Source organism: Drosophila pseudoobscura, chromosome X (assembly GCF_009870125.1).
Source record: "Drosophila pseudoobscura strain MV-25-SWS-2005 chromosome X, UCI_Dpse_MV25, whole genome shotgun sequence".
NCBI lineage: Eukaryota > Metazoa > Arthropoda > Insecta > Diptera > Drosophilidae > Drosophila > Drosophila pseudoobscura.
In genome coordinates this window covers 50521262-50536393 of record NC_046683.1, presented here as the reverse complement: position 1 = coordinate 50536393, position 15132 = coordinate 50521262, and the positions used below count along the sequence as shown (strand labels likewise).

Sequence of the window (15132 nt, the reverse complement as noted above, 5' to 3'; positions counted from 1 at the left end):
GGCTAATTTGGACAGTCTAACGGCAACCGTCTGAAGATGCAGAAAACTTTTGTGCCTCTCACATTGGGCTCTCTGGCGCTTGTGGTCGCGCTGGTCTCGTCCTCGGCGATCCCACCCAAAGTACGGGCCGGGCTATCCGAAGAGCAGGAGAATGGTAAGTGGCACCGTTCGTTCGTTAAACGTTACGAACCGAAAGCAATCGGTCGTCAACGATCATTCGTTGAAAACCCCAAAACGCGTATACTCCTATCTACGACCAATAGAAAACCAATGCCCCGCGATTGTGTTTTTGAAATCTTGTTCGCCCATTAAGATCGGAATCTTATCTGGAATCTAATTTTGAGTTACTTTCAAACGTAAATCATTTCCGATGTTAATTATTTCATAATCAGAAGCATCAAGTACTTGGATTTGGAGGTTAGCAGATGTAAAACGGGGAAATCTTCAATCCGAACGATGGGATCATAAATTGACACGGTTCGGAAGGTTATATGAATGCCAAAGAGCTAAAGTGTTATGGAAAGAAAGTCAAACTGAACTGATTAGATATCGATGGGATCAATATTTATGGCGGAAGAAAGAAAGTTGAAGAGTCTGGGGCACAAATAGAATAATAGCTTGGAATTGATTAGATCTGTACGGGATGTTCGAAGAAAGTCGAGAATTGGGTGGGGGACGGAAATCACGGCTGTCCTGGTTCGTTTGAATCAAAGGATTATATGATTATTGAAAACAGAAATGAAATCATAGACCATTACCATATTTATGAACCCTAATTATAGCTGATTAACCAACGATTAGATTTTAATACAAAGTTCAATAATTTTCGTTGATTGTAAAAATAGACCAACATCCCCGTCTGCTGCCATCACGCGACTTTGTGGCACTTGACGAGGAGCTGGAAACACGTTTCTGGCACGATAAGGCCCAGACCATTCTCGCCGATAAGCTGGCCACCCATGAAAAACTCAACGAGAACCGTGCCAAGAATGTGATTATGTTCCTCGGCGACGGCATGTCGGTGCACACGGTGGCGGCCACACGTGCCTTCCTCGGGGACAGCAACAAGCAGGTCTACTTCGAGAAGTTCCCCTACCTGGGACTCTCCAAGACATATGCCGTGGACGAGCGCACCCCGGACTCGGCCACCACGGCCACGGCCTACCTCTCGGGCGTCAAGGCCAACTACGGCACGATTGGCGTCAATGCCCAGGTGGAGCGAGCGGATTGTGTGCGAGGCGCCGACGCCAGCACCCACACCCAGAGCATTGGCCAGTGGGCCCAGGAGGCGGGCAAGTGGGCGGGACTGGTGACCACAGCACGCGTGACACATGCCTCCCCGGCTGGCGTCTACGCCCACACCGCGGAGCGGAACTGGGAGCACGACGGCCAGATCACCGACTACGGCTGCAGCACCGAAGTGAACACGGACATTGCCCGCCAGCTGGTGGAGTGGAACGTGGGCCGGGATCTGCGTGTGATTATGGGCGGCGGACGGGCCTATTTCCGGGATCAGCTGATGCACGACGAGGAGGGCAATTGGGGACTGCGCAACGATGGCCGTGATCTGATCAAGGACTGGCAGGAGGACAAGGCCAATCGCGGAGCGAAGGGCAACTATGTCTGGTCGCTGAAGGGCCTCAAGGAAACGGATCTCAACCAGACCGACTATCTGCTGGGTCTCTTCGACGCCTCCCATCTGCCCTACCACGGCGACCGGCAGCGCTCCCACTTGGAGTACGCGGAGCCCTCGCTCTCCGAAATGACAGAGTCGGCCATCAAGCTGCTGAGTCGCAACGATCAGGGCTACTTCCTGTTCGTGGAGAGCGGCAGGATCGACATGGCCCATCATGCCACGCTGGCCCACAAGGCGCTCGAGGATACCGCGGAGTTCGCGGCGGCCGTGAAGCTGGCCAGGGATCTAACAAATGAGGATGACACTCTGATTGTGGTCACATCGGATCACTCGCACACCATGTCCATAAATGGTTATCCTGTAAGCTGAGAGTTGCTTCAGTCAGGCGATCAATCTTCTAACCGGTCCTTCCTTCCCTTATTTCTCCTGTAGAGCCGCCGCCAGAACATCTTTTCATTGGCCCCCAATCAGGCGGACGACGAGCTGCCCTTCACCATTCTCTCGTATGCCAATGGCCCTGGCAGCGGCGCGAACACCTACAGCGCTGACAACGGACGCCTGGATCTCTCCCATGTGGACACAACGGCTGCGGATTTCCGTTTCCAGGCCACTGTTCCGCTGAGCAGCGAGACCCATGGCGCCGAGGATGTGGGCGTCTTCGCCTCGGGTCCCTTCGAGCATCTGTTCACCGGAAACTACGAGCAAAGCTCCATTCCAGCCATGATGGCCTATGCCGCCAACATGGGTCCCTTTTCGGAGGATAAACTCAAAGAGTAATTCCAAATAAAGTCTGACATAGAAAGAAGCAAAATAAGTACACCCACATAGAATATCTTAGTTTTACGGATCGTGCCCATAAGATCACAGAAAATAATAAAATAATAATAATTTGCACTTTAAATGTGGGAATAATCTTACCATAACAATAAAAACCCATCTAATCCCATTCCAGAGCTTCTTAAGCTGGTTTGTGTCCTTTTTTCGCCATGGTCCACAAGTAATAGCTGTAATAAATATGCACATTATCCTACTGGTTTATCCGTCCCTCTCTTATCAGTGTCTCGTTCAAGACGATACATGTTCTCCTTGCGAAAGGCAAAACAAACCCTTAGAGTTACAGGTAGTTCTGGCCCAAGGTTCCAGGTATGTCTGGAACATTCCCAGAGCCTTGAGAAGGACCCTAGACGTAGGTTACCTGTTGATTCGATGCGCTGGGCCATCAGCAGTTGCTGTTTATGTGTCGAAGTGGCAAGAACTACGCGAAAATGTCTGCAGTTTATTCGGTTTTGGCCATTTTACTGGCCATAATAATCACGTCTTACATTCGGATTCTATACAAATCGCGGCGACGCGTGTGCGTAGCCATAAGGAACGGGAAATCCTCTACGGAAAGTGAACAAATATATGAACAGGCCCCAGGGCCCAGACCCTGGCCGATCATTGGAAACCTGAATGTTCTCGATAAATACAGAGACAATCCCTTTGAGGGATTCACGGAGTTGGCCAAGAAATATGGCGACATTTACTCGCTGACCTTCGGACATACCCGCTGCCTGGTGGTCAACAATCTGGAGCTGATCCGCGAGGTCCTGAATCAGAATGGAAAGGTCGTCAGTGGACGACCGGACTTTCTGCGCTACCACAAGCTCTTTGGGGGCGAGAGGAGCAACTCCTTGGCCCTTTGCGACTGGTCGCAGCTCCAGCAGAAGCGCCGCAATATGGCCAGGCGCCACTGCTCTCCACGGGAATCCTCGTCGTTCTACATGCAAATGTCCCAGATCGGCTGCGAGGAAATGGAGCACTTTATCCGTGAGATAGACGCGAAGATGGTGCCCGGAGAACCCTTCGATGTGAAGACGTTTCTCCTGCGGGCCTGCGCCAATATGTTCAGCCAGTATATGTGCTCCCAGAGGTTCGACTACGACGATGAGGAGTTCCACAAGATTGTGCAGTACTTTGATGAGATCTTCTGGGAGATCAATCAGGGCCATCCGTTGGACTTTCTGCCCTGGCTCTACCCGTTCTATCGGCGCCACTTGAACAAAATCGTCCACTGGTCATCGACCATAAGGAGCTTCATCATGGATCGGATCATCAGTCACCGGGAGCTGGACATCGATGTGGATGAGCCGGACAGTGACTTCACAGACGCGCTGCTCAAGAGTCTGGTCGAGGACAAGGATGTCTCACGCAACACGATCATCTTTATGCTGGAGGACTTCATCGGCGGCCACTCGGCTGTGGGGAATCTGGTGATGCTGGCCCTGGCCTACATAGCCAAAAATCCGCAGGTGGGCAGACGGATACAGGACGAAGTGGATGCCGTATCTTCCAAGGGGCAGCGCAAAATCAATCTACTGGATATGCACCAGATGCCCTACACGATGGCTACGATCTTTGAGGTGCTGCGCTACTCTTCCTCTCCGATTGTCCCGCATGTGGCCACCGAGGATCTGGTGATCTCTGGCCATGGCGTCACCGCCGGCACCATTGTCTTCATCAACAACTATGTGCTCAACAGGAGTCGAGAGCACTGGGAGGACTCCCACCAGTTTGAGCCGCAAAGGTTTCTGGAGCCATCGACAGAAGGCAGAAGGGACTCCAGGGGTTCCGATTCGGGCATCGAAAGCGACCAGAAGGAGTTCCAGCTCCGCAAGAACATCCCCCACTTCCTGCCCTTCAGCATTGGCAAGAGGACATGCATTGGCCAGAATCTGGTCAGAGGATTCGGCTTCCTGCTCCTGGCCAACCTCCTGCAGGGCTACAACGTGTCCAGCGGGGATCCGACCACAATTAGGATAACTCCCGCCAGCCTGGCCTTGCCGGCCAGCTGTTTTCCCCTGCTGCTCACACGAAGGGCATAGAATGGCAGCCATCTAGGCAGTAAGAAGTATTTTTTTTTATATTTGGCTATATCTAAAAAAAAAAAAAGAAATAATGGCAGCAGCACATCCTTAAAGGGGGCCGCCGAAACTTAAGAGCTATTACGGTACTTAAAATCCTAAACGATCGACTACAGTGCCCACACAGTGCGGTAGCACGAGGACAGCAGTCCATCAGGTATCCTCAGCATTAAATCATAATTAACAACTAATTTGTATAATTAAGAAAAAATAAATAATCAATTGGAACGCATAAAAACTGCATATGTATAATAATTTGGGACTCCAAGGCGTGAAATGTTTGCTTTTTGGGACTATGGTTGCTCGGTTTATGCCGGAGATTCCCTGGGAACTACCTCTCTACTGCCGCACTGTGGCACTGTTAGTAAACGATTCGATTCGTTTCACCGACTCAATGCATCAATATAGTATATATATATATTTGTATATGATGTAATGTTTTTTGTTTTTTTTTTTTTAGTTTCTGCCGGTACACGTGGATTATTCCGATACACTCGTATATTTACAATTTGTGTTTTCTTTTAGAAATCATGAGACAAATAAATGTTTAGTGTCGGATCGTGCCTATCTTAGTCACTAAGAAATATGTTAAAAATCTTATATATAAATGCGTTTTGTTCACATGATAAGTCCGTAAAAAAAAAGTTTTAAAACAATTTTGAAAATGGGGGAAAAAATAGAGAAAACCTTTAGGAGGTTTGGGCTTACAGATAAAGAGGGGGTGGTTTTTGTATTAAAGATAGAATTATCTAAAATTATTTTCTATGAAATGAAGATCGAGGATCGGGCTGGGGGATGGCTCTGTGATGACTGGATGCTATTGGGTCTCCACCAGGAGCTGTGCCTCTTCCAAGGGCTCCTCTTTGATGTCCAGCTTCACTTCGTCCGCCCCGGGCGTGGAGCCGCCATCCAGATCTAGCGTCTTGGGCAGCGGTCCTATTTTTTGCAGTATATCCACTGGCATTATCTCCCGAATGGTGGGCACCGGCTGTACCGTGAACGTGGGCAGTGGCGGTGGCGTGAACACTGGCAGTGCCACAGTCATGGGAATGGGCAGCAGTCCGCTGGTCGGCGCTGGCATCATGGAAGCGGGCTGTGGATGCGGATGTGGATGCGGATGCTGATTCGGATAACTCTGGTACGGGTGGGCCCCCAGCACGGGTATGGGCATCGACACTGGCGGCGACGAGGGTGGCGGTCCACTCAGGAAGTAGGGCATCCCATTGTGCACGGGCACGGGCATGGGCATGGGCATCCCATCGTGCATGATCAGTGGCATCCGCATTGGCATTCGCATGGGCATTCTCGTCGGCATCCGCATCGGCATGCGCATGGGCATCGGCAGCTGCATTCGCGTTTGAGGCGGCGGGTGTTTGCTGAAGTACTCCTTGAGCATGGCCGCCTTGGTGGCGGGGTCTGCGTTCCGGGGCAGCAGGGGCGGGCGATGGCGCAGGAAGCCGTGCGGCAGCGGCGGCAGGCGACCCGTCTTCACCAGCATTTCAAAGTGCTTGCGATCGAAGCGGGGCACGGGCGGACGCAGGACGCGTGAGTGCGACACCACAATCTCACGCTTGAGCGGATCCAGGTGGAAGTAGCGCATCTTGGACTTCTTCTGCACGAGCACCGCCTTCTCCTGGTCTGGGGGCTTGGGCGTCACTGGTGGCGGTGGCGGTGGTGCGGCCAGTAGCTCATCCCGAAGGCGCTGCAGCCTGGCGGCAGCCTTGGCGCGTCGCTCCTGGTGCTGCTGTATGGCCCGGTCCACGGCGCGGATGACAATAACACGATCCTCGCTGTCGCTCTCATTGTTCGGCTTGACACTGTCCACAAAATTGACACGCTTCTTGGGTTTCCTGCGGGAGGGGGTTTACTGATTATAAATTTATTCCAAAGTGACTCTCTCTATCTCCCTCTCTCTTTCTATCTATCTCTCTCTATCTATCTCTATCTCTCTCTTTTACCTGTCTTCATCCTCGTCGATTGCCGTTGGCACGATTTCCAGGACATTTCCCTTCCGAACAGCCACCGACACCGCCACTGGAGGAGCAGCTGCATCTTTGGTCAGCTCAGGCTCAATCTTGGGCACCTTGGTTTCCAGCAGCTCACAAGGAGAAGCAGAGGCAGCAGCAGTTCCAGCAGCAGCCCCTGGTGGCACGTGAGCCTTGGGCAGTTCACGCAGGACCGGCGATGTCTCCATGACTGCGCCATACTCCCCGTAGACACCGGCGGGCATCTCCATTGCTTCGGTGAGCTGCGCGTAGGCCTGCTCCATGTGGTAGGCGGAGTCTATGTAGGCCGCATAGGTATCGTAGTCCTCGCCTCCGGCCTCTCCGTGCAGGAGCGACATGTTGTAGTAGTAGGCGGCCGCCTCTAGGTTCTGGTCCTCCCCAAAGTAGTCGGCAAAGTCCCTGTCCTCCCGTCGGCCGTCGAGGGGTGAGCGGGAACGCGATCTGGTGGATGACCGCGTTCTGGAGTGTGATCTTCTTCTGGCTGGCGAGCGGGAACGCGAGTGGGATGAGGACCAGCTGCGACGCATGGGCGGCGACGGGGGCCTGAACAGCAGCGGAGATCGCGACGATAGGCGCTCCCTCTCGCGGCTATACGAGCGCCGTCGATGCACTGGCGGTGAGCGGGGAGGCCGGGACTTCACTGGACCCGGCGACACGGAGACGCGGCGCCGGTTGCCTCCTCCCACCTTCTGGAAGCGGTTTCTGCTGCGCTTCGGACTCCTGCTACGGGTCCGACTACGACTCATGCTCTTGCTGTGGCTGCGCATACCGGTCGTCTTTTTTCCCAAGCGAATGCCCCGTCGGGGGGAGGGGGGACGCCAGCGGGGACGCGGGCTGCGTGAACGGGAAGAGTCCTTGCCCCGGCTGGAAACCCGCGCACTGCCGCGCCGAAAGGATCGCTCTCGGTTCCTGGAGGGCGATCTCGAACGAGTTCTCTCCCTGACCGAGCGCCTGCCTCCGCCTGGCGTCGTACTCCGTGGAATCCTGGGCCTGGTGCGCGTCGCCACGATGGTGGGCTTTACAATTGCTATCTCCTTGGGGCGCCTCAATTGGCTGGCGATCTGTGGGTGGTGCTGCCGTTGGCCCTCCTCCACTTTCACCTTCACGGCCTGCTGCTGCGCTGGGTGGGGGTGCTCCGTCTCGTCGTTGTCAAAGATGGCCGGCTTTCGGGTGAGCTTCATGGGCGACAGCGTCAGCTTGATGGCCTCCCGATTGTCATCGAAGATGCTGTTCACGGGAGTGGGGGAGCGTGGCTCCAGCTTCTCCTGCACCTCCTGCTGGGACTTGAGCTCCTGCTTGCGATACTTGTCCATGATGGCATTCCGCTGCATGAGGAACAGGGACTCCATCTTCAGCAGCTCCTCGGAGATCTCATCTCCCGAATCGTAGTTCTCGCGCATCATCTGAATCCTGGCCAGATTGTCCTCGAGGCTCTTCAGCTTGCGCAAATCTTTGCTCACGTTGTTCTTCTTTTGCTGCAGCTGCAGCTGTTGCTGCTGCTCCTTCTCTGGGGCATACTCTTGAGAGGCTTCGGAGGCCACAGAGATCAGGGCAGCCTCTTCCGAAAGGTGCCCTTCTGCCGCTTCCTGCTCCACAGCATTAGCATCAGCAGCAGCATCATTATCATCTTCCTCCTCCTCTTCCTCTTCATCGTCGTCGTCATCCGCTGAGCTGGACTCATCGTCATCGTCGGAGCTACTGCTGCTGGTCGACGAGTCGGAGCCGGAGGAGGTATCAGTCTCGGCAGTGGAATTGCTTAAGGAACTATTTTTGGAGGCTGTGGCTTCCGCCACCATCTGCCCCTCGCTGGACATATTAATACTATTCATGAACTTGTCATAGATGTTGACCAGATGCTCCTGGCTGGCACCGCCCAATGGAATGGCTGGTCCCTTCGGCCTTGGCGGCGGCGTGCTCTTGGCATTCCACAGATCATTCGTGTCGTCCTCATTCGAGTCGCCACTAATTGTTGCCTCATCCACCACGGCGGTGGACAGCGGGCGGACAGCAGCCGATGGTGGAGCAATGCTGGTGGCAGCAGCTGTCTTGGGCATACTGCTCAAGGAGTCATCGTTCTCCCAGTTGTCGATGTAGTCGTCGGTGTCGGGACTCTCTTGCTGCGACGTTTTGTCCGTGGCTGTGACTGTGGCGGTGGCTCTGGCTTGGGCTGCGGCAGGGGCTGTGGCTGGCGGTGGAGGAGCATTGGCTGCCACCGCACCATTCCGCACGAGAACCTCCCGCTCCGTGTCCAAAGGCGGCGTCGCATTCCGCTCCAGCTTGATGTGGCTCACATCAATCATTGGCATGGGCAGCGGTGTCGGGGAGATGTTCCTTTCAATCTTAATGCTGATTTCTTTGTACTCGTCGCTGTGTCGCTGATGGCCGGACTCCTTTTCCCGCGATTGACTGCGGTAGCTCCAGGCGCTGCCATTCCCCAGAGCACTGGCTGCTCGAGATGTTGATCTTCGCTCATTTAATACTGATTCCTGTTTCCTGAAGGGATTCCCACGGCGCGGCAGGACCTGGCCATGATCTGCTGTCTCCCAGTCGCTGCTGACTGCCTTCTGCGCCGCTGCTTTAATCTCCATTTGGGGCCCACTCTTGGGTGCTTCTTTCAGCTCCTTGTGCTCGTTGGTGCGGCGCAGCAGCTGCTCCTTGGTGGCCAGCAGGGCCTCCAAGTGCAGGTCATTGTCCTCGAGCAGGGCTCCAATGCGGCTGTAAATCTCGCTGGCCTTGAGCAGGGGAGCTGCCTTCGCGGTGGGTGCCACTGGTGGCATTGTCAGAGGCGGTGTCGTACTCCGATTGATGATTAAGGCAGGGCTGGGCACGTGGGCTATCTGAGGGACAGTTTGCTGTCTTGGCGGGGATTCGGCGAATATATCCAAACCTTTTGGCTTCTCATCGATGTCCACCGCTTCACTGGCAGCAGTCGGCGTCGGCGTCGGCGGCGGCAGCGGTGGCAGCGGCAGCCACAGTTGGCGCGGAGGCGTCAACGGTGGCGTCCTATCCTCACTCTCAGACGAACGATTCCTGCTTCGACTGCGCTTTTTGGTGCGCTCACGCTTCTTTTCCGTGGGATGTGACTTGTCCAAGCGGGGCTTCTCCCCCGAACGGTCCTTGGACCTGTCGTCCTTGGCGGTTTCTTTGGAACACTTTGCAGAGGATTTCTCCATAGAACCTGGCCGCGACTTGTTATCCTTCAAGGGCTCTCGACGCTTTTCAGCTGATTGTTCGTGCATTCCTTCTTTCGAGCGATGCTCTTTGGGCTGTTCCTTATTGTCCCTATGGGAAATCTCCTTTGGAAAATCTCTTGGCTTCTCTGCATGATTTGTATGCGACTCTTTGGAGCTCTCTTTCAAGTCCTTAGGTCGCTTCGCATTCTTTTTGTCATCTTTGGATCTTTCTCGAGTGGTTTCCTTCGACTTTTTCTCCTTGGATCTTTCTCTGTGCCTGTCCTTGGATCTCTCTCTGTGCCTATCTTTGGATCTGTCTCTGTTCTTTTCCTTGGGCATATACATATCTTTGGGATGTTCCTTGGATCTTTCTCTGGGCTTTTCTTTGGACACATCTCTGCGTCGATGCTTCTCCTTGGAACTTTTCCTATTCTTCTCATTGGGGGCTTCGGCACTCTTCTCCTTGGAAGTTTCGCTGTTCCTTTCCTTGGACCGTTCCCCGCCCTTCTCATTGGCTGCGTTTTCCTTGTGCTTATCCGCAGATCGGCCTTTCGATTGATCCCTCAGGCCATCGCTGGCAGGTTCTTTGGCCTTGAGTGGCGGTTTCTTGCCACTTGACTCCGCCTTCTCCTGGCAGGCCTTGTGCTTGGCAATGGAGCAGCCGGACACCACGTTAAAGTTGTACTGTATGGGAGGCTGCGTCGTCGTCCACCTGTGACAAATCAAACAGATCTTAAAACAAGATTTCTTTCGCAAATAATTCAAAGACATACTGTAATTCTGACATCAAGCGCTTGCAGAGTCCCGAGCTGACAGAGGGTCCTTGGGCGGGCGGCAGTGCTGGTCCATAGGATCCTGGGGGCGGGGCGCCACCCATATTGGGCGCACCCATACGGTTGGGGGGCCGGTTGAAGAAGGGAGGGCGCATGCGTAATCCGCCTCGCGGCATTCGCGGCATGAATCCCATGCGAGGATATTCGCAGAACGGCGGGCGCATGTGAAACCGCAGCGGGTTGTGGCCGAGAAATGGAGGGCCGACCGACGGGTCAGCCGGCGGCATGGCTGCAGCCGCTTCCTCGGCTTGCTTTTCCTTCCTGGCCTGCTGCACATCCTCCACGTTCCTCTGCTCCTCGCCCGAGGAGTCCGTGTCCGAGTACAAACCTTCGCTGTCATCGGGATCCTCTGAGGGCGGACGAGAAATTCCATTCTCCTGAGCCCGTGGCGTGTTGCCCTTGGCCTCCTTGCGCCTGATGCCGTCCCGCTCGAGGAGAGCCACCTTGCCGCCGTCCGTATCGATTTGTGCCAGCTTGCGCAATGTCTTGCTCTTCGCGTCCTTGGTCAGAACTTTCTTCAGCGCGGGACTGCTAGCGCCTCCGTGGATGAGGTGGGGCGGGGTTACCACCTCGCCCGGCTCCAGGCTGCTGGTGTCTCCATCTTGCAATTCATCGATTGCCCTTATATGATGCTGCTGCTGTGTCGGCGGGGGGTGCAGCTCCCTGGTAAGTCCACCAAGTGATGCTCCTCCTCCTCCTGCTCCTGCGTCGCCTCTTGGTACTGCTGCTGCATTTGCCGTCGTTAGTGACATACTTGCATCAATTTGTCGGTGGCCTCGAAACGTTTTTGTTTAGAACACGCTTTTTCTTTCAATGGCGGCGCCGCGTTGCTGTCACTGGTTGACAGTGAAAGCCGATATAGTTAAGGTACAATCAATTCGGCTGCGAATTACGGTCCGATGTCATCTATTTCAGCTCTCCAACCACCGCCGCAGGTTCCGGTTCATGTATGGAACTATATGTTTATGCCATTTTTTACTTCATTTTTTAATAACTCAGGTCGATGTTGATATAATCAGTGTGACCGCGGATTTATTGATAAAATATACGGTCTGACCCTTAAAAATATACCAAAATAACGTCACAAATTTCAAAATATACCCGTTAATATACTGACGAATTATTTGTTATTAAGATCCATTATGTTCCTCGTTCCTCCATCAAGGACTCTACGCCATGAACACATAGTTTTACATGATAATCTAATCAATTTTATATAAAAGGGCTCATTTTAAGTACCATCTTTATTGGAATCTTGGAAGGTCCACTTAATTTATTTCTTTACATGGTAACACCCGATAACTACACATTTGCTACACATTTGTGTGTAATTACCAAGAGCGACACCTACATGGGATATGTATGCGATTCAAAATTTGTTGGCCTTTTTTTCCTTTTTAGATTTTGATGGCAGAATTTAAGGATTCAATGCTTATCTCGAATTAGAACTTGATGTGGCCTGGGACATTGCTTTACATGGCATTTCTACACGGTTTCTACATTGCTGCATTGGACAAAATAGAAAAAATACCAAAAAATACACCAAATCCCCTGAAACGGCTCTCGATACTGGATACGAAAGGTGCGCGCCAAATATAAATTGTTTGAATGCGAATTTGCGCCTAACAGCACACAGTGTATCCACAAATCAATTTACATTACAAATTTGAATTAATTTCAAACTATTGTTTGTTCAGCAACGACTTTTACATGCATCACGAGTTTTCGCTAAACATAAACTGCGTGAAACGCAATCAAACATCGAAATGCAGTCGGGCAAAAGCAAACTCCACTTATTTCCGCTTCCTGCTGACGGCTGGGCGAGCGAGCGGGCGCACTCAAATGCGAAGTGCAAATAAATGACAAATTACAAATTACAATTACCGTTGGGCCTGCTGCACCCAAAGCACACATAAATATGTAACTCAAGCGAAACGGTGGAAAAGCCACCGCACAAAAGATTATGACATTGCCCAGAGGCTGAGCTGCCCGGGCGGGGGGTGGTGGGCGGGTGTCTGGCGAAAAGGTTGCCTATGGCTAATAAAACACACACAAAAAAAAAGAAGAGAGCGCCTCGAATTGACTTGGATGCTGCACTTTTTGTCCGCCCCGTCACGTCATGTGTCTATCTCCCTGCCTCCTATCCCCTGCCCCATCCCCTGCAAAGCTTTTCTTTCTTTGTGGATTTGCATGCAACTTTCTCCGACGGCTGCTGCTGCTGCTGCTGCTGCTGCCGCACGACAGCTGCTGGTGCGACTGCGCGGCAACCAGAGGCGAAAGGTGCAAATTAATTCGCGGCGCCCCACAATAACCTTCCTCACTGTGGCTCTGGCTCTGGCTCTGGTCTCCCTCATTATCGGTGTAATCTGTTGCTCCCCAAATGATTTTTCGTTTTCTTCTTCTCAGCTTTGTCACAAGTCAAGTCCCAAGAGAAAAAAGACGACTCTACTCCCGAAATGCGACTTGTTATCGCATTTTGAAAATCTTCACCCGCTAAGTGGATGTGCAATAAAAAACACTGCCACCATTGTTTGGGAAGATGTCGAAAAATCAACTGGGATGTCCCCGAACAAACGCCTCACTGCCTGACTGCCGGCCGCTGTGCGTACGGAACCAACCGCCCATTGTCTTCAGGCGGGGAGGGGGCTTTGACTTTGGTTTTTTTTTATATTTTTGGCGACCACGAGACATCTCGAATTTGGCACCTGGGTGTGAAAGCCTTGACGGTCTGTTGAGGGACTGCTTTGTCCTGAAATTGAGACGAAACCCAATGAATCCAAGGTGAAACAATAGGTTCAACATTCAACATTCAGAATAGTACTTCCATCCCACAAATGATTGATTCTTTCCCCTCGTTTACGACTTCTGGGGGAATGGAATGGTATCATCTATAAATTCTGTGCTTATTCAGTACCCAACTTCCTCTACTCCACAACAACGTAACTCTCTTGCCCATTAACATTTTTTTAATGCCGCATTTAGCCAAATATGTATGGTTACAAATGTGGTTAATTTTCCTATAAACCCGGTACACGTACATAGTATATATTTTCATGATCTGTGGTACGTATAGAGCAGGCAATTAATACCCGAGAAGCGTTAAAAGCGCAACGCTCGATGGACATTGAGGGCGGCGGCACGGCACTCTGTTTGTGGCTGTGACAAATGAGAGCGGTAAATTGTAAATGGTAAATGGTAAATGGTAGGATGGTAAATGCCACAGTAGATGCTAGATGGCAAGGTGGTAAATGCTGTTCGCCGGCCAGCCGCAGGTTCCAATCCAAAAAGCCCCCACCACAAAGCAATGACGACGAGTCATTGACATTCGCTGCGATCCAAGCTTGAACTAGAAAACTAACAAATCCGCCATTCAAGAAAAAAATACAAAAAAATGTGATAATTGCAATGGAATACACAATGTAAACCAAAAGAGGGCGGGGGAGATACAGAGACCGAGAGAGTGCTGAAAGGTAGCCGATAATAACTATACTCTAGGGTGGGTTTAGTGAAGGTTCTAGAGAGCATTATTATTCTCAAATGTATACATACTCTGGACAGAGATAAGACGACAAGGCATTCCAAATGGGTTGAGATTTGAGCTATGAAATTAGTTATTAAAGATCTTAAATCATCTGTAGATACATCTCCTATCTTTTGAGGACATTCTCTGATGGAATCAAAAGAAATACAACCAGAGTGAGGGTATAAGCAGAACCCAAAACTATTTCAAGCGCATACCCATACTAATATGCACATCCATACCGCCACACAGATATGGATAGATCGTTCAAAACAGAAGCGTCGCTAATTGACAATATTTAGAGAGACAGAGACAGGGAGAGAGAGACAGAAAAACAACAAACAAAACCGAAAAAAAACACGAATGATCTGAAGATCTTCCCCGTCAATTTACGGGCTGCTGGGCAGACAAAAACTTCTTTTGTTCCTATCCAAATTGGCTTAATTTTTATGGGCATGCTTTCATCACATGCTCAATGCTCGGTCCCCAGGATGTCCCAAAGAGAAAGAGAGAGGGGGAGAGGGAGAGAGAGAGAGAGGTGTGGAGGGTTCCAGTTGGGGTTTCTAACATTAAGGTGTTAATCGGCGGTCGCACGTTCGTTCCAATAGCCGGACACACAAAAAGTTAGCCAGCAAAAGCTGATGAATTCTTAGAACGCAGTTTCTCTGTGAAAAGATAGAGTCAGAGGGTAATATAATATAGAAACCAGATGGATAATAATACGACTAAGGGATACCTGTTCCTATGTACGATCTAAGATCTAGATCTACTTGCTGCCTGGTCCTATACGAGTATATGTATATATGTATGTTTAAAATGTACTTTGTATTGTACATATGTATGTACCTTTGTACGCTACGTGTACTCGTCGGGGTATAACAAAAATCAAATAAAATCCCCGTGGAAGTAATCTTTGAACAGTTGAAAATTCATTTGTAATTACTCGCCGCTTCGTTCAGTCTCCCGTGACCAAACTCCCAGCAAATGCGATTGAAATATATGTACTATGTATGAATGTACTTGCCGAGCGAGTAGGAAGTTGGTATCCCACTAATGAAGTA

General features: G+C 51.4%; 3 protein-coding genes across 3 annotated transcripts; 2 read left to right on the top strand and 1 right to left on the bottom strand.

Annotated features, from left to right (window-relative positions):
* The first annotated feature begins 1 nt into the window (after position 1).
* Alp10 (Alkaline phosphatase 10) lies at positions 2-2568 on the top strand. The gene is made up of 3 exons (XM_001353707.3): positions 2-154; positions 846-1996; positions 2069-2568. The coding sequence occupies exons 1-3, from the start codon at positions 37-39 to the stop codon at positions 2411-2413; spliced, it is 1614 nt and encodes a 537-aa protein (XP_001353743.2). The 5' UTR covers positions 2-36; the 3' UTR covers positions 2414-2568.
* Positions 2569-2860: 292 nt separating this feature from the next.
* Positions 2861-4816, top strand: spo (spook). The gene has a single exon (XM_001353708.3). It carries the CDS (start codon positions 2872-2874, stop codon positions 4498-4500), a length of 1629 nt encoding a protein of 542 aa, XP_001353744.3. The 5' UTR covers positions 2861-2871; the 3' UTR covers positions 4501-4816.
* Positions 4817-4963: 147 nt separating this feature from the next.
* Positions 4964-11618, bottom strand: l(3)psg2 (lethal (3) persistent salivary gland 2). The gene is made up of 3 exons (XM_002134991.3): positions 10492-11618; positions 6498-10430; positions 4964-6389 (listed from the first exon to the last, which is right to left on the bottom strand). The coding sequence occupies exons 1-3, from the start codon at positions 11301-11303 to the stop codon at positions 5357-5359; spliced, it is 5778 nt and encodes a 1925-aa protein (XP_002135027.2). The 5' UTR covers positions 11304-11618; the 3' UTR covers positions 4964-5356.
* Positions 11619-15132: the final 3514 nt, after the last annotated feature.

Excerpts from the sequence above, each read along its gene's own strand:
- Alp10 (XM_001353707.3), top strand. The coding sequence starts at position 37 with ATGCAGAAAACTTTTGTGCCTCTCACATTGGGCTCTCTGGCGCTTGTG. Across the intron at positions 155-845 it reads ATCCGAAGAGCAGGAGAATG|ACCAACATCCCCGTCTGCTG; the intron begins GTAAGTGGCACC and ends TTGTAAAAATAG. Across the intron at positions 1,997-2,068 it reads TGTCCATAAATGGTTATCCT|AGCCGCCGCCAGAACATCTT; the intron begins GTAAGCTGAGAG and ends TTTCTCCTGTAG.
- spo (XM_001353708.3), top strand. The coding sequence starts at position 2,872 with ATGTGTCGAAGTGGCAAGAACTACGCGAAAATGTCTGCAGTTTATTCG.